Source organism: Salvelinus fontinalis, chromosome 36, assembly GCF_029448725.1.
Source record: "Salvelinus fontinalis isolate EN_2023a chromosome 36, ASM2944872v1, whole genome shotgun sequence".
NCBI lineage: Eukaryota > Metazoa > Chordata > Actinopteri > Salmoniformes > Salmonidae > Salvelinus > Salvelinus fontinalis.
In genome coordinates this window covers 18,574,218-18,595,216 of record NC_074700.1, presented here as the reverse complement: position 1 = coordinate 18,595,216, position 20,999 = coordinate 18,574,218, and the positions used below count along the sequence as shown (strand labels likewise).

At 42.7% G+C, this 20,999-nt stretch overlaps 1 protein-coding gene across 1 annotated transcript; it reads right to left on the bottom strand.

Moving 5' to 3' along the window:
* Positions 1-842: 842 nt before the first annotated feature.
* LOC129835346 (UPF0687 protein C20orf27 homolog) lies at positions 843-20,035 on the bottom strand. The gene is made up of 6 exons (XM_055900958.1): positions 19,653-20,035; positions 14,385-14,482; positions 9,785-9,933; positions 7,796-7,934; positions 6,048-6,173; positions 843-3,564 (listed from the first exon to the last, which is right to left on the bottom strand). The coding sequence occupies exons 2-6, from the start codon at positions 14,401-14,403 to the stop codon at positions 3,464-3,466; spliced, it is 534 nt and encodes a 177-aa protein (XP_055756933.1). The 5' UTR covers positions 14,404-14,482; positions 19,653-20,035; the 3' UTR covers positions 843-3,463.
* Between the last annotated feature and the right edge of the window lie 964 nt (positions 20,036-20,999).

The window sequence follows — 20,999 nt, the reverse complement described above, 5'->3', positions numbered from 1 at the left end:
CCCCACAATGCACAGCGAGGTCCGTCCAGGTTTCCTATCACACTGGCCTCGTCTGTTCCACAGCGGCTGGGTGGGGAGACAGAACCGGAACTAGAACCGGAATAAAAAACACAGTGCACAGCCATGGGGACACAATGGGCTCTCTGTGGCCATGTCAACTAAGGGGACTGACTGAACTGTGTGTGTGTGTGTGTGTGCGCTAAGGGAACAGTAGCCCCATGTCACCTGAAGGTGCATAGATCATGTTTACAATCCCTTGTCCCATATGCTGGATTGAGAAGTAATGCATTTAAAACATGTTTACCTCTGACATTGGAAGTCAAGTTGGTCATTCAACCATAACATAAAGGAGACTGTCATCTCCAGGGGATGGAATCAGTCGTGTCTCGGGTCCAGCTGCTAGTTATGGTCGAGTCTGAACCAGAACACAAGCAGCCATGAAGCACTGGCCAGGCTTTTATAGTAGAGGAACAAAGAGTGCTCTCTCTCTCTCACACACCCGTTTGCAGGCTTTTCATCTGTGGTCTACAGCAGCAGTGCAGGTTGTGATTAGGATTTAGCCAGGGATACACAAGAAGAAACAGAGTAAGGGAGAAATGGAGGTGAAAAAGAGATGAAGGGTCTAAGAGAAAGGGTCAGTCGGAGTCAACTGTACACCTAATATGTTTCTGTTACAATATTACAACACTATAGCATACCCACTGCAGCCCATGTGAAACACCATAAACCTCAGCGCATTGTGTCCTGTAGTTCCATTCCATCCAACAGAACACAGCGATGTAACAGCAAGGCCTGCCCTCTAGCAGAAAATCACTTGAGTTACGCAATGGTAAAACAAAAAGCACAATAAAATACAAACTTTATTAGCTCAGGTGGGCGTTCACACTTCAGCAGACAAAGGAAAGGAGGGTGCTCAACAACAATAACAAAAATCACGAGAAGCGCTTAAACTTCCAAAAGGAATTTGAACTAGAATGAAGTTGGAGCACTCAACAATTTTTTAAATTTATTTTAAAAAATCTGACATTGATTTATTGTCAGCTTGACATCCACCTGGTCACATCCCATAGAACGGATTAAATTGAGATAAAATAAATACATCCCACCTTTTTTCGTTGAGTGCTCCAACTTCTACCTCAAATCAGTCCTTTTGGAAGTTTTTCTTGATAAGCACTTAAATGTTGTTTTATGGCATAAGAAAAGACCAGAGACCATAGGAGCAAACACCTATGAGGGAACATGTATTGTATAGTGTATCGACTGACAAAATGCCACACCCCTCTAGTACAGTAACCCCTCAGTACAATTACCTAACAACCAGAGCTGGGGTCAACTCCATTTTGATTTCAATCAATTCAGAAAGTACACTGAAATTTCAATTCTCTTCAATTAGGACAATTTGGATTTTGGTTTACTTTCTGAATTGACTGGAATTTAAATGGAAACTGGAATTTTGATAAGTCTGACTGCATGAACAATAGTGCCCCCTCTTTTCAACTCAAAAGGACAAGATCACCTTGTATCCAAACTGAATCCACACTGTCTCTCCAACTTTTGAAGCATGGCAGGGTTCCGGACATTTCCATTCCAGTCAACTCAGAAAGTAAACGGAATTCCAATTCCACATTTTCCTAATTGAAAAGAACTGGAATTTCAAATGTATTTCCTGAATTGAAATGGAATTGACCCCTACCCTGGAGCATGGATTTAGTATGGACACCATAACAACAAGGTATAACTTTAAGACATTAGAGCCTATTATACAAACATAAACACAAACGATATACAGGTTCTCCTCAATTAAGGCCGAACACAGTTAAGTTAACACATGAAGATTGTCTGATATAAAAAATAAAATAAAAACAGGGCTTTGTCCGTTTAGCTATGTGAAATACGGATATGTTTTATGCTAGATACTTGACATTCTTATTTGATCGGAATATACATTTAGATTTACAATGACTAGCTATTGACAGTAAACAGTGACTAGCTATACTACTAAAATATTTGGTTGCAATGAGAGTATGAGTGGTCAGAGAGGATGGTGAGGGCTTTGGGGGTAGATAAAGGGGAAGAGTTACTAGTTGTTGGCAGATTCATGATGGGCTAACAACCAAAATGGTTGTCTTTTCTTCTTCTTGTTGCCTCAAATATATTATAGAGCAAAAAATAACCGACAATCTAATTTGAGTGTGGATTTACTACCAATGGTACTGATGGCACCAATCTTTAATATTTTCTAAATACACTGAATATACACTTGAAATGTTTTGTAGATATAAAAATGATCATTGATCCACCAAAGTCCAAATTCTTTTAACTCCTGAAGGGGAGATACTTGATAGATAGAAGGATAGTACGGGACAGAAGGCAGTTGTTGATGGTAAAAGCTGTACAGCAACGTAGGCACTTGCGACTGATTAATAGCGTATAATTCTTTAATTTAAAAAACATTACTTAAAGTCATTTTGAATCCCTCTACCCCTTTGGATTCAGATGAGGGATAATTTGAGTGGTCTTTGTTGCCCCCTATTGGTACAGTTGAGTTTAGGCTGGGTGAAATGGGCTGGATTGATTACGTGAACTTTGCTGCCCCCTAAAGGTTTACTCAGAAAACACATTCTAAACAACATAGGGGCAGGCAGGTAGTGGAATGGCATGGGCAGTTGGATAACGTGTCATCACAGTGCTAACAACAGTACTTCGTACAGATGCATTTCAGATATGTTAACTATACTGAACAAAAATATAAACGCAACATATAAAGTGTTGGTCCCATGGTTCATGAGCTAAAATAAAAGATCCCAGAACTTTTCCAGATGCACAAAAAGCTTCTCTCTTACATTTTGTGCACACATTTATATCCCTAGAGAGCATTTCTCCTTTGCCAAAATAATCCATCCACGCATATCAAGAAGCTGATTAAACAGCATGATCATTATCTTTTTTTAAGGTGTCTGTGACCAACAGATGCATATCTGTATTGCCAGTCATGTGAAATCCATAGATTAGGGCCTAATGAATTTATTTACATTGATTGATTTCCTTATATGAACTGTAACTGAAATTGTTATGTTTATATTTTTGTTCAGTGTAGTTGAGGGAAGCTCAATAGTGATCGGATCACATTGGACTTGCTTTAAAAAATAAAAGTTTTCATGCTTGTTTGTTTTACTTTTCAAGCAAGGTAAGATTTGATTTGTTTACTTGTATGCGTTGTGTGCTGCTTTTCAGCTTTTAGCGGCCAAGTACGGCCTGAATGTAAAATTAAAAACCCAGACTACTACTTAAAATAACTTCTATCCATTTCATAATTGAATCCTCCTTTAGGACCATAACATCTTGAAATGGTTAGGGATCGTTTGAAGTACAGTGGATGTTGAATTTGAATACATGTGGCATGGTCATTTGTGTGTGTGTGTGTGCGTGTGTGTGTGTGTGTGTGTGTGTCACATGGTCTGGTTTAGTCAAATCCTTGCCAGTCACTCTGTTCAGAGTCATACTCCAGCTCCACTCCCACACAACGCACTCCTTCCAACAACATGGGTGTACCATGGTGACGGTCTGAAAAACAGGGAGAGAAGAAAGAGGGAGAGATGGCAACAGAAAATGAAAAGAGACAGAGCGATGAAAAAACCCATTAGGCTATCTCTTAGAAATGGTGTAGTCCACAACATCCAACCAGTGCCAGTGCGCTATATTACAGTGTGGTAAAGTAGAGAGTGAGTGAGAGACTGTAAAGCCTTCGGGATTAAGCTGTAGGTTGATCCGTTTCCCGGCCTCTCCACAAACCCTTTCATACAACTATATCCCCTCCCGTCCTCTGCCTGCCTACAGATGTTCAAGTTCGGATCACCACTGTGGTTTTTGTCCCTAGTTGACACAAATAGCCTGTCTATCAGTACTTTCTCTCTCACTATTCTAATTTAAAATACATAAATTACTGAAATCAGATAGATAAATATACAATCATTTTCTGTTGAAAGGAAATTAATTACAGGGTTTGCGTTAGGTTCCAAAGTGAATCATCATGACATAATTTATTCAAAGCTTCCAGACAGTGAAAGCAGTCGGAGTCCAAGTACAGCCACAGTGCGTTACAGACAGAAAATGGCTCCAACTAAAGAGCCAGGAAGAAAGAACGGGATGCAGTGATTATAGTCAGTCAGTCATGTTCAATACAGTACAAGTATTCTACCAAATCATAAGCTCTCCACTTGCGTGACTCATTTTTATTTTACTCAGGTGATCACAGCATCGCAGTGATCAGTGATGCTCTTAATTTAAATCATGCTGTTCACACTCACCAGCAGGTGGCAGCAGCACACTACTACATCTATTCTCACAACCAGTCTCCTCGATGCTAGACTGTTTGTTACTCAAGTGAACAACGCTACAGTATTGCCTTGTTGTGCTTTCAGGAAGACAATGACAAGATGGCTACAATAGAACTAAACTGATACTTCTAGAAATTCTATTAGAAGAGGCAGTTGGTTTTCAGTACTGTTGTGTATTAATAATGAGGAAACTACATGTAACTGCCAAAATAATGTTAACACAAGTAAATGAGGGATACAAAGTGTATTGAAAGCAAGTGCTTCCACACAGGTGTGGTTCCTGAGTTAACTAAGCAATTAACATCCTATCATGCTTAGGACCATGTATAAAATGCTGTGTAGACGATTATTTTGGCCATAACAACAATACCCCCATCGGACGACAATGCCCCCATCCACAGGGCACTAGTGGTCACTGATTGGTTTGTTGAGCATGAAAACGATGTAAATCATATGCCATGGCCGTCTCAGTCACCAACTGAACACTTATGGGAAATTCTGGAGCGGTACCTGAGACAGGTGTTTTCTACCACCATCAACAAAACATCAAATTCTGGAATTTCTCATAGAATAATGATGTTGCATACCTCCAATAGAGTTCCAGACACTTGTAGAATCTATGCCAAGGCCCATTGAAGCTGTTCTGGCTCGTGGTTACCCAACACCCTATGAAGCCACTATGTTCCTAGTTCCTTTATTTTGGCAGTTACCTGTACCTCTACAGAGCATTACCTGTACCTCTACAGAGCATTACCTGTACCTCTACAGAGCATTACCTGTACCTCTACAGAGCATTACCTGTACCTCTACAGAGCATTACCTGTACCTCTACAGAGCATTACCTGTACCTCTACAGAGCATATACTGCATGATACTACAACCCAATCTGTTTAGATCAGAAAATATCCGTTTTAGGAACGGTACATTGCATCACACTGGAAAGGAAGTTAAGGGACGCAATGGTTTCATATTGATCAATCTTATTTTTGTTTACTCCCCAATTTTGTGGTATCCAAGTGGTAGTTGCAGTCTTGTCTCATCGCTGCAACTCCCGTACGGACTCGGGAGAGACGAAGGTCAAGCTGTGCGTCCTCTGAAACACGACCCAACCAAGCCGTACTGCTTCTTGACACAATGCCCGCTTAAACCGTAAGCCAGCCACACCAATGTGTCGGAGGAAACACTGTACACCTGGCAACAGGTGTCAGCATGCACTGCGCCCGGCCAGCCACAGGAGTCGCTAGTGCGCGATGGGACAAGGACACCCCTGCCGGCCAAACCCATCCCTAACCCGGACGACGCTGGGCCAATTGTGCGCCGCCCCATGGATCTCCCAGTCGCAGCGACAGAGCCTGGACTCGAACCCAGAATCTCCATATTGATCAATCTACACTTCTCCAAGCGTTGGGAGATCTGGTGTGTATTCACTAGGACCCAAACGGAACCAAATGGGGGGGGGGGGGGGGGGGGGGGCTACCCGAATTTGTCCAATAGAGACTTGTTTTTAATGGGACTAATGATTACAACCCAGATCATCCGAGCAGTGTGACTGCAATAAATATGACCTGGAATGCCCCCACTGGTTTTGTTATGGGTGTAACACTAGATCTACCCTAGGGCGCACAGAAAACAGTAGGTCTCATTTAAAAACCAATAGGAGCACATCATGCTCTTCCAGCGTTATGATGTAGCTGGCCTCTGTGGTCTTACCCATGACACGGGCGTGCACCTTGACCCCCACGCAGACGTCCTCCTGGCTCTCACTGACCAGCATCACCTCCTCACACAGCACTCCCTCTTGGTGGGCCATGTACTCACATGTCACTCTCAGACCACCTGAGGAGAGGAGGAGGGGGGGGGGTGGTAAGAAGGGCAAAAAGGCAGAAAGATAGGGAACACGTATACAGAGAACACACACACACGGGGGAGCAAAATGTCAACCAGAGTGGAAAAACTCTGGGGTCAAACACATTAACACAACTGGCAAACACTACAAATAACACACACACACAGTCCAAGTGGTCACAGAAAGGTCACAGGGATGAAAGTAAAAGGTCATGGTTTTCCAGCAGATGGTGTAAGGGAATGGAGCAACTCACTCAGCTCAACGCTAGACCAAACTACTGAAGCGTTGAAGTGAGTGGTAATAACCCTCATTACGAAATCCAGAAACTCCCTGAGGGATGTTAGCAAAACGGTTAAAGATTTCAACATTTCCTGATTTGGGTTCTGTCATGGACCGACACACTTTCAGTCTTTCCTGTACATTTGAGATGTACAGCTACTATAAAACATGACTGACATGAAGGTCTGGCCAACCGGAGACTGGGCAATGATCAGTGGAACTTAAAAAGGGTTAGGATTACACTACCGTTAAAATGTTTGGGATCACTTAGAAATGTCCTTGTTTTTTTTTAAAAGCACATTTGTCTAGTAAAATAACATAAAATTGATCAGAAATACAGTGTAGACATTGTTAAATGTTGTAAATTACTATTGTAGTTGGAAAGAGCAGATTTTTTATGGAATATCTACATAGGCCCATTATCAGCAACCATTACTCCTGTGTCCCAATGGCACGTTGTGTTACCTAATCCAAGTTTATAATTTTAAAAGACTAATTGATCATTAGAAAAACCTTTTGCAATTATGTTAGCACAGCTGAAAACTGTTGCCCTGATTAAAGAAGCAATAAAACTAGCCTTCTGACTAGTTGAGTATCTGGAGCATAAGCATTTGTGAGTTCGATTACAGTCTCATAATGGCTAGAAACATATAACTTTCTTGTGAAACTCATCAGTCTATTCTTGATCTGAGAAAGTAAAGCTATTCTATGCGAGAGTTGCCAAGAAACTGAAGATCTCGTACAACGCTGTGTACTACTCCCTTCACAGAACAGCGCAAACTGGCTCTAACCAGAATAGAAAGAGGAGTGGGAGGACCCGGTGCACAACTGAGCAAGAAGACAAGTACATTAGAGTGTCTAGTTTGAGAAAACAGATGCCTCACAAGTCCTCAACTGGCAGCTTCATTAAATAATACCCGCAAAACACCAGTCTCAACATAAACAGTGAAGAGGCGACTCCGGGATGCTGGCCTTCTAGGCAGAGTTGCAAAGAAAAAGCCATATCTTAGACTGGCCAATAAAAATAAAAGATTAAGACGGGCAAAAGAACAGACACAGGACAGAGGAACTCTGCCTAGAAGGCCAGCATCCCAGAGTCGTTATTTTAAAAATGGACAAAACATTTGCTTTTCTTTCAAAAACAAGGAAACTTTTGAACGGTAGTGTAGGCATAGGTATAGGGCAAAGGCTGTATCCGAGGACCTGGAACTGGGGCTGATGGCTATGGCAAGGCTGAACCATGGGCTGGGGTGAGGTAGCTGGGACTGGGGTTAGGTCAAAGGATAGGACAGAGAATAGGGCTGAGGCTGAATTGAGCAAGACTCGGACATACCCTCTGGTACAGGAGTGATATCAGTGATGCGGATATGGGGGTTGGGTACTGGAGCTGGAGACGCGTCCTTCCCCAGTGATGGAACCTCCGGGAGGGTGAAGACAATCTCATACTTGTGCTGGGTCTTCAGGAAACCAACCTGACAGACATAAATAAAAGAGAGTGAAGAAGAAAAAGGGCACGATGGGGGGGAAAGATGGAGAGCAAGCGAAAAAGCTGCAAGAGAAGAGAGAAAGAAATAGAGAGGGAGAGAGCGAGTGCAAGAAAAAGATTGAGAGAAAACGAGCGCGAAAGAGAGGGAGAGCGAGCGGAAGGATAACCCCTCTGTCAAACAAGCCTCACATGACCCTCTGGCCGTGTCAAACAAGCCTCACATGACCCTCTGGCCGTGTCAAACAAGCCTCACATGACCCTCTGGCCGTGTCAAACAATAAACAAATACAAGTGAGGAAGAAAGAGTGAAAGAAACACAAAAACCCAGTGCTTTGATTAAATAGCTCTGCAGCATACCGTCTGTCTCCATCCATCCCACACACTGACTACATCCCACCACATCTGATTTAAACAAGCCCATTGCCAGTAGCGGCTCTGGCTACGGTTAGGTTACCCCCACCCGGCACCTGTTTCCATGGCAACCCAGTGGTTCCAAGGAGGCAGCAGAGAACTTCAGACACACGGCACATTCACCACTGTCGTCTGTCTGGTGGACCTCACTTCCCACACCGGGGCAGCAGAATCAAAGGGCCGTCAGAACCGAAGCACAGTCACACTACACGCCCACGACTACAGTGCTATGCTGCAAAGAGTACAGGGGTTCTCTGATCCACAGTCATCCTCTGGTAAACAGGAGGGGAGAGGACTGGCATAGTTGTAACTGAATCTCCAGAACAGATACAGGCGATTAGCAGATATGAGAGAAACTCGCCTCCTCCCCTTAGTTGTCATACAGGTTTAGGGTTTCAAAATTCAGGAACTTTTAATAAATTCCCTGGTTATCCCGAAATCCCAATTAGAGGATTCGAGGAATAAGGAGAGAATAAGCAGGAAATCCAGAATCATCCAACAAAGATTTCTGGTAAACCAGGGAATTTATTGAAAGTTGCTGGAATTTTGCAACCCTATAAAAAAAGTTCCTCATAGTTCAAAATGGCAACACTGACTTTACTGACTTCAAGAAAAGAGGGACGGCTGGGGGACCACTGGAGATTAAGGGGAAAAGTTTAGGATAATCCTAGCTCTCTGGGTGTGCCGTTTTGATAACTCTTACATGGAACCCAAACCGACTGCGCGCGTGTGCCATCGCGCATAATTGTATTTTGTCCCCCCACACCAAACGCGATCATGACACGCAGGTTAAAATATCAAAACAAACTCTGAACCAATTACATTAATTTGGGGACAGGTCGAAAAGCATTAAACATTTATGGCAATATAGCTAGCTAACTTGCACTTGCTAGCTAATTTGTCCTATTTAGCTAGCTTGCTGTTGCTAGGTAATTTGTCCTGGGATATAAACATCGAGCTGTCATTTTACCTGAAATGCACAAGAGCTTCTACTCCGACAATTAATCGAATCGTTTCTAGTCATGTCTCTTCCTTCCAGGCTTTTTCTTCTCTTGACTTTATTTTGCGATTGGCAACTTTCATAAATTAGATGCATTACCGCCACTGAACTCGTTCGTCTTTCAGTCACCCACGTGGGTATAACCAATGAGATGGCACGTGGGTACCTGCTTCTATAAACCAATGAGATGGGAGAGGCGGGACTTGCACAGCGTTCACAAATAGAACCGACTTCTATTTTAGCCCTTGGCAACGCAGACACTCGTTTGGCGCGCGCGCAGCAGTGTGGGTACAATAATTGAATAATATAGATTTGTACATTTATTTTGCAACGCTCGCACACGCGACGCGAGCGGTATAGTCAGGGTATTATGATCATTTTCACACCAGACATGTTAAGTTGTTTAATCCAAAACCCAAACCCACCTTGACCATAAAGTTCCCGTCAGGCTGAGGGATCACCATGACGACAGAGTCGTGGAGCTTCTCATCAAAGTGGACATGGGAAGGAGTGCCGGCGGCAGCGGTGGCTGGCGCTTCTGAGAAACTAACACCTCCCGCCTCCGCTGAGGAGCCTGACGAGGGAGAGAGAAACTAACTTAATTGGTACACACACACACAAATGGTAAGGGACTCTGGTACAACCGTTTCCAATGGGAACAACATTTTTATGCCAGTGACACTCAACAATAAGGAGTTAGTGGCTATAAACAAAAAATCTAAGAAAATCACCCAAAAAAAATAAGCTGGAAAGAAATCAAAGGGAGAAGAACATGGCATCTTGAACTTTGAGTGTAAATCGACTTAATTTCAGTCATTTGAATGCCTCTTCAAAATGTCTGTGATCACTCTTAAAAGCAATGGTAACTAAATATATTTGTAATCATGGAAGGAAAACACATTTTTCAGGAAGAAGATTGAGGATTTGATATGAGGTAAAGAGTAATAAAGAAAGGCCTATCCCTTATCTAATACTGTAGAATGCCCTGCAGTCATAAGATAAACAACTTTATTGTCCATTAAATGGACATTTAAAGGAAACCACCTGTCACAGCATTTGGAGAGGGAACAGATAAAATGGTATTATAGAAGATACTGATATAATAGATCTCTACCACTGTCTCTCATGGCTCTGGTCAACAGTAGTGCACTATATAAGGAATAGGGTGCCATTTGGGACACAGCCCAGGTTTGTTTGAAAGCCTTGTGGAACACATTAGATCACTGATCTTTTGAAATGCTGTACATTGACTGTCCCTCTGGGATACATTGTCACAGTATCATCATATTCATCAACATTTTTATCTTCTTAGTTGATTTCCCTTTAAAAAAAGAGTGATGTGTATCTACAGCATTTATTTCCATTGCCTCGCTTGGGTTAATCCTATCTGGGTCAAGAAGATAAGAGTTTAGGAGTCACAGGCACTGTGATTGTATTTCTTTAATAACATTGAGAGGCAGAATTTCATTAGGCAGCGGATGGCTGTTTAGATTAAAATGATATAAAAAAGATAAAGATATGAGGAGCAAATATAAACCTTGAACTTAATCAACTTTACAGTTGCATGTTTCATACCAGTGCCTTCAGAAAGTATTCACACCCCTTTTTCCCCACATTTTGTTGTGTTACAAAGTGGGATTTAAATGGATTTAATTGCAATTCTGTTAACAATCTACACAAAATACTAATGTCAAAGTGGAAGAAAAATGTGAACTTTTTAAAAATGGAAATTAAAACACTAATAGATCTTGATTAGATAAGTATTCAAACCCCTCAATACATGTTAGAATCACTATTCGCAGCGATTACAGCTGTGAGTCTTTCTGGGTAAGTCTAAGAGCTCTGCAAACCGGGAGTGTACAATATTTTCCCATTACTCTATAAAAAAAATTGAAGCTTTTTCGAGTTGGTTGTTGATCATTGCTAGACAGCCATTTTCAAGTCTTGCCATAGATTTTCAAGCCAGAATGTCTTCGCATTCTAGAAATCGCCGGGGAGGGAGGCAAATCCAGACTCATCATGGAGAAAAGTCGGTTGGCCTGAGTGATGTGGATGGCTAGCCAGGCAATATTCTCAGTTTACTCAGACAACTAATGTACAGTATATCAAATTAATTCATTTTGCAGACCCCACCGACACCGACTTTGAATACCAAAAGATCTGACCCATATCACGTCGGTAATATGGGTCAGATCTTTTGACCTGGTTGGTCTAGAAGCAAGCCGTTTCCATTGTAATGGTGCAACCATGACGCTAACAAATCTGCACTCGCTTGTTTCTCTAGGGCACTCGGAAACAACGGTAGAGCGTCAGAGATTTGTTTTATTTTCTTCATAGCCGCCAAAATGAAACTCCTTGTTGCACAGCAAAATATTTTTGTTGATTATGCAATCAATTTGGTCACACTTTAGAGCGCTGAGGTGAGTCGGAGTATATCTGTGTCCACTCCAGTCTGAAGACTACCTACTATGCTACACTAGTTGAGAGGATTTGTGGATTCCGACAATGCTGAGAGAGATCCACAGCCTTTCAAACAAGACCGTTCGTTAATCCACATTCTCTGGACACTAGCCCAGACAGTGAACTGGACACTGTGCTGGCTAGATACCAGGCTTGGGTTCAAATAGTATTGCTTCTCTTTCAAATACTTGGACGCATTAGATTGAGCCTGTTTTTTAGAGTCAGGTGGGCAGCGGTTTGTACTTTTGAGACTATACCATAGTGCCAGGCAAACTCAGTGTTTCGAGAGAAAACAACAACATATATACACACTATTTGAACCCAGGTCTCTTAGCTGATGAACATCCAAGGCCTGTTACATATACTACAGTGCAGTCTACAGTACAGGAGCTGGCTTCTCTGTCTGGTAGTCATAATCTTTTCCCCCTCTCTCTCTCTCTACATCTGTTGGTCTGGGTTTGGATCATCGTTTCTCTCCTAGCCTCTGTTGTATATTAGATGACTGTGTGTGTCTACCTCGCTCTCTCCCTCTCTAACCTGTCCTTTCACTATCCCTTCCATCTTTGTCTCGTGTCTATTGTCTGCGTCTTTCTCTGCATGTCCCGTCCCCCCAGGCGGGTCAGTGCTTGGAACTGCACAACACTTTAAACAAAGATCTATCACTAACTTTGCCTGATAACCATGGTAACAGACTCCATTGGGCTTGTATCTCCAAGTTCAGTTCCCTCTTCCACCCCTTGCTCTCTTTCTCCCCAAGGACCGAATTAAACTCACACACGCGCTTTCGCTCTCTCACTCCCTGTGAAAGCGGCTACATCCCAGACACATGAAAAATACATTGAAGTGAAAACAAATAAGATGTAAATCTACACTCTCATTCAGCAGCCTAATTAAAGTGAGAACAAAGACCCAGGGAGAGGAGAGTGATTTGTGTGCAGAAACAAAACCTCCAATCTTCACTGGGGGGAAAGAGATGTATTAATGACAGTGAAAAATGTGTTGAGTCACGTTTAGTCCGTCTCCCAGGTGCTGTTCTCTTGCTGTGTTTCTATGAGGCTCCCTGAACACTTCCTGCTCATCTGTCATGTGTCACACTTCAGACTCATTCAAACAAGTCCACAGTGTGTTTTTGCCCACGTTTCCCCTAAAAATGCATTCTTCCAAAGACTATAAATTGATGCTTCTAGTTCAGGAGAATAAGCTGTAGTATGTGTGCATTGTAAACAAAGACATTGACATGTCGAGGTTGGATTGCCAGGTCTTAGTCTCTTCTTGCTATGGGATTTCCTGTACCCTTCTTTAAATTACACACTAAGTAAGCATTTGTATACTGTAGTGATGTTATAACATAGTGAGGAGGGGGAGAGAGGTGGGGAAGAGAGAGAGAAAGAGTGGGGGAGAGAGAAAGCCTGATTTTTGGAGGCTCTCTGTTTGATAGCAAAGTTGAGATAAGTGATACGTGTGAATTGGAAATTAGATTTTTAGCATATCCCACTCTCCCTGAAACACCCTCAGAGAGTGGGATCCCAGCCCAGGGTCTGCCATTATCAACAGCAACCCTGGAGGAATTAGAGTCAAGTGCCTTGGACTAGGGCAGACAGATGACACCTTTCGGTTACTGGACCAACGCTCTAACCGCTAGGCTACCTGCCGGCCCTGGCTTTGAGAAGTGTGAATGTAGGAGGGAGAGGCTGGAAGACTGATGGAAACCTGATCCAGACATCAACAATGTCTGCCAACCCTTGGGAGGCTATAGGGCAGGGATCATCAACACGATTCAGCTGTGGAACCATTTTTTCTTAAGCGGATGGTCAGGGGGCCGGAACCCAATTTGTAAGTCGCTCTGGATAAGAGCGTCTGCTAAATGACTTAAAAGTAAATGTAAACATAATTACAAATAATTTGTAGAATGCAAATTGACCGCAAGAAACCCAAACAGATATATTTGACTAAAACAGAATCATTTCAAACCTTGCTTACATTTGTATACAATCACGTGTCTCTCTATTATGCGTGGGAATAAATTCACTTGGAGCTGATTTCCTGGTGTTAACAGTATGTTATGTCCAACAACGAAAATAAAATGTAAAAACCATCCGCAGGCCAAATTCGGGCAGCAGGCTTCTAGTTTGGGACCCTGCTATAGGAGTGGTTTCTGGACAGGGTTCATGTGGAGGAAGAGGAAGCTTAGGTAATAAAGCATGATATACTACAGTACCCATAATGCTCTGTAACCATATGTGTTTTTATCCACCTAAAGACGTTGGCAAGAGTAGGCAACTAGATTCAGCAGCGGGCCAATTTTTCGTTGGTGCGGATGGTCAGGAGGCCAGAACATAATTATAAGAATCTGTCAACTGAAAAATTGGCCATAACTATGTCCACAAAGATATTGCATTTGAAAATAACTAATTTCATACCTTGAACACATTGAGACATATGAGAGCTGCACTGTGTTTTGAATTGAAAGACATTTTAGAAATACACATTATTGCATTTAAAACCACATAACAGGGGAGAAGGGACAAGAGTCTATACAACAATATAATAGAAAAGGGTACTTACTCTTCCTAGCAGTAGCCATGCCAGGGTTGGTCCACAGACACAGAGAGAACCCAACCGTCACAGCCTGGTCATCTCTATGGCCCAGCCACAAAACGACCCTGAGACACGAGAGAGGGAGAGAAACAAGAGAGAGAATAAAGAAGAGGTTTCAATAATAAAGGATTAACAAAAGGAGGGGAGGGCAACTAGGAAAGAGCTTAAAGCTAAAGAAAAGGAGAAAGTCACAATCGTAATGAAATCAGGAAATAAATACTTCTGAAAGACAAGCTGGTATTTGTCTTTAATAAATCCTAGCCCCAGGTTACTAACTCTGTTCAAACGACGGCACCCAGCTGTGTGTGCCAGACTATCGCCAAGGGAGAGCGGAGGCTCCCGACTGACTTAAATGAAAGAAAAACAAACATTCAAAAGAGGATTAAATTAAAACCAAGGTGTCAGATGTTTATTTAAAAAAAAAAAAATCAGGGAAACAGGTTTCTGTAAAAAAAAGGACGATATATAACCTTAACAAAAATCAAGGGAGGCATTTTAAAAAGGTTTTTGAAAGATGCAGCACTCCTTGTGATTCCAATAACGTCAGGTGAGGGTCATACTAAGAAAAATGACAAGTTCCTCTGACTGACTGAAACCACTGGCCTGAAAAGAATGGATAGGTGACCAATGACAAGTTGCAAGTTGGGTGTTTCACCATATTGCTTTTGCCTGTTCAGTCCAGTCAGTAGCTAAAGAGAGAGGCTGTTGGATTGTACCTTGGACGTTGCCACAATTGGAAGAGTACCAAAAGATGTGCTTATTTACGATTCACCTTCAAAAAAAAAAAATTGTGCCGGGGCCTTCGAGTGGCGCATCGGTCTAAGGTACTGACTTGCAGTACTAGAGGCGTCACTACAGACCCCACTTCAGACCCTTTACTCAGTACTTCGTTGAAGCACCTTTGGCAACAATTACAGCCTCGAGTCTTCTTGGGTATGACGTTATAAGCTTGGCACACATGTATTTGGGGAGTTTTTCCTATTCTTCTCAGCAGAACCTCTCAAGCTCTGTCAGGTTGGATGGGGAGCGTTGCTGCACACCATTTTCAGGTCTCTCCAGAAATGTTAGATTGGGTTCCAGTCCGGGCTGTGGCTGGGCCACACAAGAACATTCAGAAACTTGTCCCGAAGCCACTCCTGCCTTGTCTTGGCTGTGTGCTGCGTTGTCGTTGTCCTGTTGGAAGGTGAACCTTTGCCCCAGTCGGAGGTCCTGAGAGCTCTGGAGCAGGTTTTCATCAAGGATCTCTGTACTTTGCTCCATTCATCTTTCCCTCGATCCTAACTAGTCTCCCAGTCCCTGCCCCTGACAAACATCCCCACAGCGTGATGCTGGCACCCCCATGCTTCACCGTAGGGATGGTGCCAGCTTTTGCTTGGCATTCAGGCCAAAGAGTTCAGGCCAATTTTATCTTGGTTTTATCAGACCAGAGGTGCCTTTTGGCAAACTCCAAGCGAGCTGTTGTGCCTTTCACTGAGGAGTGGCTTCCATCTGGCCACTCTACCATAAAGGCCTGATTGGTGGAGTGCTGCAGAGATGGTTGTCTTTCTGGAAGGTTCTCCCATCTACACAGAGGAACTCTGGAGTTCTGACCATTGGGATCTTGGTCACCTCCCTAACCAAGGCCCTTCTCCCCCGATTGCTCAGTTTGGCCGGGCGGCCAGCTCTAGGAAGAGTCTTGGTGGTTACAAACTTCTTCCATTTAAAAATGGAGGCCAATGTGCTTGGGGACCTTCAATGCTGCAGACATTTTTTGGTACCCTTCCCCAGATCTGCGCCTCGATACAATACTGTCTCGGATCTCTACGGACAATTCTTCAACCATATGGCTTGGTTTTTGCTCTGAAATGCACTGTCAACTGTGGGACCTCATATACCACAGGTTGACTCCAAGTTGTAGAAACATCTCAAGGATAATCAATGGAAACAGGATGCACCTGAGCTTAATTGAGTCGCATAGCAAAGGGTATGAATACTTATGTAAATAAGTAATATCAACATTTTCTAAAAACCTGTTTTTGCTTCGTCATTATGGGGTATTGTGTGTAGATTGCTGAGGACATGTTAATATTTAATCAATTTTAGAATAATGCCATATTGTAACAAAATGTGGAAAAAGGTCAAAGGGTATGAATCATTTCTGAAGGCACTGTAAAGAAGAATTGAATAATGGATTATGTAAGTGATCTACTACAGCGAACATTTTGTTTGCTATAGACAGACAGGCTTTTACGATGTCTTGTAGCCAAGTTATTTTACCACAGCAACAGAGGCCTGATACATTCCAAAGAGGACTTCTGCTCCCTGACACATTTAAACATTTGGAACAGTGAGTAAGAACAACTCCCTCGCAGGAGTCAAGGACCCCTAGAACCGCTTTGGGTTTGAACCCAGTTGTCTATAGGTTCAAAAAGCCTGGGAAAGAAACACTACCTCCTTTTATACTGCAAAGAAGGAAGAAGCGTCCTAGAGGGAGGTGATTAAAAATGTGTCCATTGACAGAAACGCTTGCATATGTAGATTGCCTTGTTTCTTAACTCATGCCTGATTTGCACTATAGGGCTGAACCAAGCTATACTGGGCAGGCCTGGTTACGCATCCACCAAAGCTGCTGGAAGCGTGCAATATGAAAGGACAACAGAGCCAGCATGGTGCGATTCAGGTCGGCTTAGTAAAAAAAAAATTGTATAAACCCAACATGCAACAAAGATTTTACAGTTCATAAAAGGAAATCAGTCAATTGAAATGTATTCATTAGACCCTAAATCAACGGATTTCACATGACTGGGTATACAGATATGTATCGGTTGGTCACAGATACCTTAAAACAAAACAGAATGTAGGGGCGTGGATCAGAAAACCAGTGGTGTGACCAGCATTTTCCTCATGCAGCGCGACATATCATCACATAGAGTTGATCAGGCTGTTGGCTATGGCCTGTGAAATGTTGTACCACTCCTCTTCAATGGCTGTGTGAAATTGCTGGATATTGGCGGGAACTGGATCAAGCTGTCGTACATGTCGATCCAGAGCATCCCAAACAAGCTCAATGGGTGACATGTCTGGTGAGTATGCAGGCCATGGAAGAACTGGGACATTTTCAGCTTCCAGGAATTGTGTACAAATATGAGGTGATGGCAGCAGGTGAATGGCACTACAATGGTCCTCAGGATCTCATCTCGGTATCTCTGTGCATTCAAATTGCCATCGATAAAATACAATTGTGTTCGTTGTTCATAGCTTATGCCTGCCCATACCCTAACCCCACCACTATTCACAACGTCGACATCAGCAAACTGCTCACCTACAGGCTGTCTGCCATCTGCCCGGTTCAGTTGAAAGCGGGATTCATCAGTGAAGCATACACTTCTCCAGCGTGCCAGTGAAGATGAGAATTTGCCCACTGAAGGCAGTTACAACGTCGAACCGCAGTGCTGTAGATGTCTCATCATCGGTGGTAGGCGTGTTGTCTGCAAACTTAAGTGTTGGAAACGTGCGAGGCCATGCAGTCGTGGGTGAACAGGGAGTACAGGAGGGAACTAAGCACGCACCCCTGAGGGGCCCCCGTGTTGAGGGTAAGCAAGGAGGCTGTGTGGTTGCCTTCCGTCACCACCTGGGAACGACCTTTCAGGAAGTCCAGGATCTAGTTGCCGAGGGAGGTGTTCAGTCCCAGGCTCCTTAGCTTAGCGAAGTGCTTGGGCACCATGTCGTTGAACGCTGTGCAGTAGTCAATGAAGAGCATTCTCACATAGGTGTTCCGTTTGTCCATGTGGGAAAGGGCAGTGCATCATCTGTGATCTGTTGGGGCTGTATGTGAATTGGAATGTGTCCAGATTGTCTGGGATAATGGTGTTGATATGAGCCAAGACCAGCCTTTCAAAGCATTTCATGGCTTCAGATGTGCGTGCTACGGGGCGATAGACAGGACATTTAGACAGGTTACCTTGGCATTCTTGGGCACAGGGACTATGGTGGTCTGCTTGAAACATGTAGGTATTAGGGACTGGCTCAGGGAGAGGTTGAAAATGTCAGTGAAGACACTTGCCAGCTGGTCAGCGCATACTCTTGAGGATACATCCTGGTAATCCGCCTGGCCCTGCGGCCTTGCGAATATTTACCTGTTTAAAGGTCTTACTGAAATCGGCTATGGATAGAGTCATCACACAGTCATCCGGAACAGTTGCTGATCTCATGCATGGTTCAGTGTTGCTTGACTCGAAGCGAGCATAGAAGATATTTAGCTTGTCTGGTAGGCTTGCGTCACTGGACAGCTCGTGACTGGGTTTCCCCTTTGTAATCTGTGAAAGTTTGCAAGCCCTGCCATGTCGATCTTGGTCCTGTATTGACCCTTTGTCTGTTTGATGGTTTGTCCGAGGGCTTAGCAGGATTTCTTATAAATGTCCGGATTAGTACCTGCGGCACTCCAGGAACAGGGATGCCTGCCTACCCCTGATGTAAAGGATTTGAGAGAAAAAAACACTTAGATACGGCAGCCTATACATTTATGTAAAAATGTGAATGCGTTTTAGTTGATCCTATGAACTACTAATACTGTATGCTATTCAAACCAATATCATAATGAGAGACATACAGTGCAAGCTGCTCTCAATATCACATTCTGCAGTGGACATAACACGACATCCAAGAGTGCCATATGCCAACCGAGACAGCTTACTGTAGACGCCCTAGGTTCACGTAGATGTTTTGCCCTAGTACTACACAGCTGATTCAAATAACCAACTCATCATCACATTGATTATTTGAATCAGCTGTGTAGTGCAAAGGCAAAACATGCACTTGGAGGGCCCCAGAACCGAGTTTGGGAAATCTTGCTCTGGGCTATAGTAAGCTGTCTCAGTTGGGGGCAGGAACAAATCACTCATGCTACCAGTGACTCTATTAAGACTGTTTCTCACTTGAAATTAGCTCAGTCTAACGTTACTAGTTACCTGATCCATTTGGTAGATTTACGTTGCTAAATTACGTTAATTAAATGTAAATTGAGTTAAGTGTAACAGTAAAAAACTCGCATTTCTGCAAAGTTTAGCCTATAGTCTAATATTTTGAGAATATACGGCTACGTGATGTAACGAGTTGGAACCTGCTTGTCTCGACACTTGCTGCCTCGTTGCCCTCGCCGTACAATAATACAAAGTTAAAACTGTGCTTAACGCTCCGGCAACTGCAGCAAACAGCGTGGAAATATTTCTCACCATATTTCGCTCACCAAGAACTCACCTTTCTTGCAATTGAGGCTAAATGCACACGCTGCAACCAGGTAGTGTCCTATTGTCTGTTGTATCCAAATCAAGCATAGGCAAAGGAATATGGGTCCTCAGAAAATGAATAAACAGCAGAATGAACAACCACCGTAGATACGCATCCACTCCCCCTTGGTCACCACTAGTTAGCACAGCCACAAAGTCAATACTCGCCTATTTCTACAATTGATCTTCTTAAAATCAGATTTTGAATATAACCTTAACCCTAACCTTAATCGCACTGCTAATTGTACGTCTAACTTTGAAATAAGACCAAAAATCTCATTTTTGTAACCAATTTTGAGTTTGTGGCTGAGGAATTCCCTTTGTGGCTGGGTTATTTAGTGGAAACCACTCCCCCTTTCGTTGGATTAATTTCTACCGCCAATTTCCGCATTGGTTACGTGATTTACTATCCAATTCTGGACTATCCAATATCCGGATCTAAATTACAGTGTTTGGCAATGTTGTTTATGTTCGTGTAAACAATCAAATGTTCAACTCACATAAGGCATATCTACAGTAAGAACTGTCACAGACGGTTGGGTCGATAACTGAGTACGTTTCAGGGGGTTTTATCCTTCCACTCACCACTAGGATACATTCATGTTATGATGTCGCCACTTTGTGGCCACTTTACGTGTAGTTGAAGTGAGGATGAGATTCAGATACTTTTGGAGGACAGCGGAAGTTAATAATTATTATTGTTATTATTATAATTATATATTTTTTAACAACGCGTCTCTGCTCTTGGCCTTTCTATCAGAGATAGAAAAAAGTTTCAGGCTTTTATATATTTCAAAATGACATCCTATGGGCTCAGGGACCAATCACAATGAATAGCCTACAAAACAAAACATGATGTGAATGGTTAAATCAGTTGCAAAAAACTGACCAATTGTATTTGACATCGGCGGATCAGATTTAGGATTACGTGTAGTGTTAACTAATGAGATATGTAAACACAGGCTGTAGCTGCATTTACCTCACAGACAGGTGTCATTTGGCATTTGGCTAAATAAATGTAACAGAACTTTCAATTATCAAGAGAGAAAGCGCATTTAATTTCAAGTAATAATAGGCTACATTTAGTCGAAAAAGGATAATTGTAATTTTAGGTGGGATAGGTTAAATAATAGTTTTATTGCAAATATTTACATGTAATGAATAGGACTTATTAGCCTAATCAGAATGCTACAATTTCCCACAAACTCATCTTGTAAAGGCTTTATTCGTGATAATTACAGTAATACAAGAGCTACCTTATATCATAGAAACGGTGTAAATTAACTATTAGGGGCGTAAAGTACTTAAGTAAATCTAC

Bases quoted from the DNA above. Each gene is read 5' to 3' on its own strand.
- LOC129835346 (XM_055900958.1), bottom strand. The intron at 6,174-7,795 runs GTATGTCCGAGT...TCCTCTCCTCAG, and splicing joins TATCACTCCTGTACCAGAGG to GTGGTCTGAGAGTGACATGT. The intron at 3,565-6,047 runs GTAAGACCACAG...CCTGTTTTTCAG, and splicing joins GGTGCACGCCCGTGTCATGG to ACCGTCACCATGGTACACCC.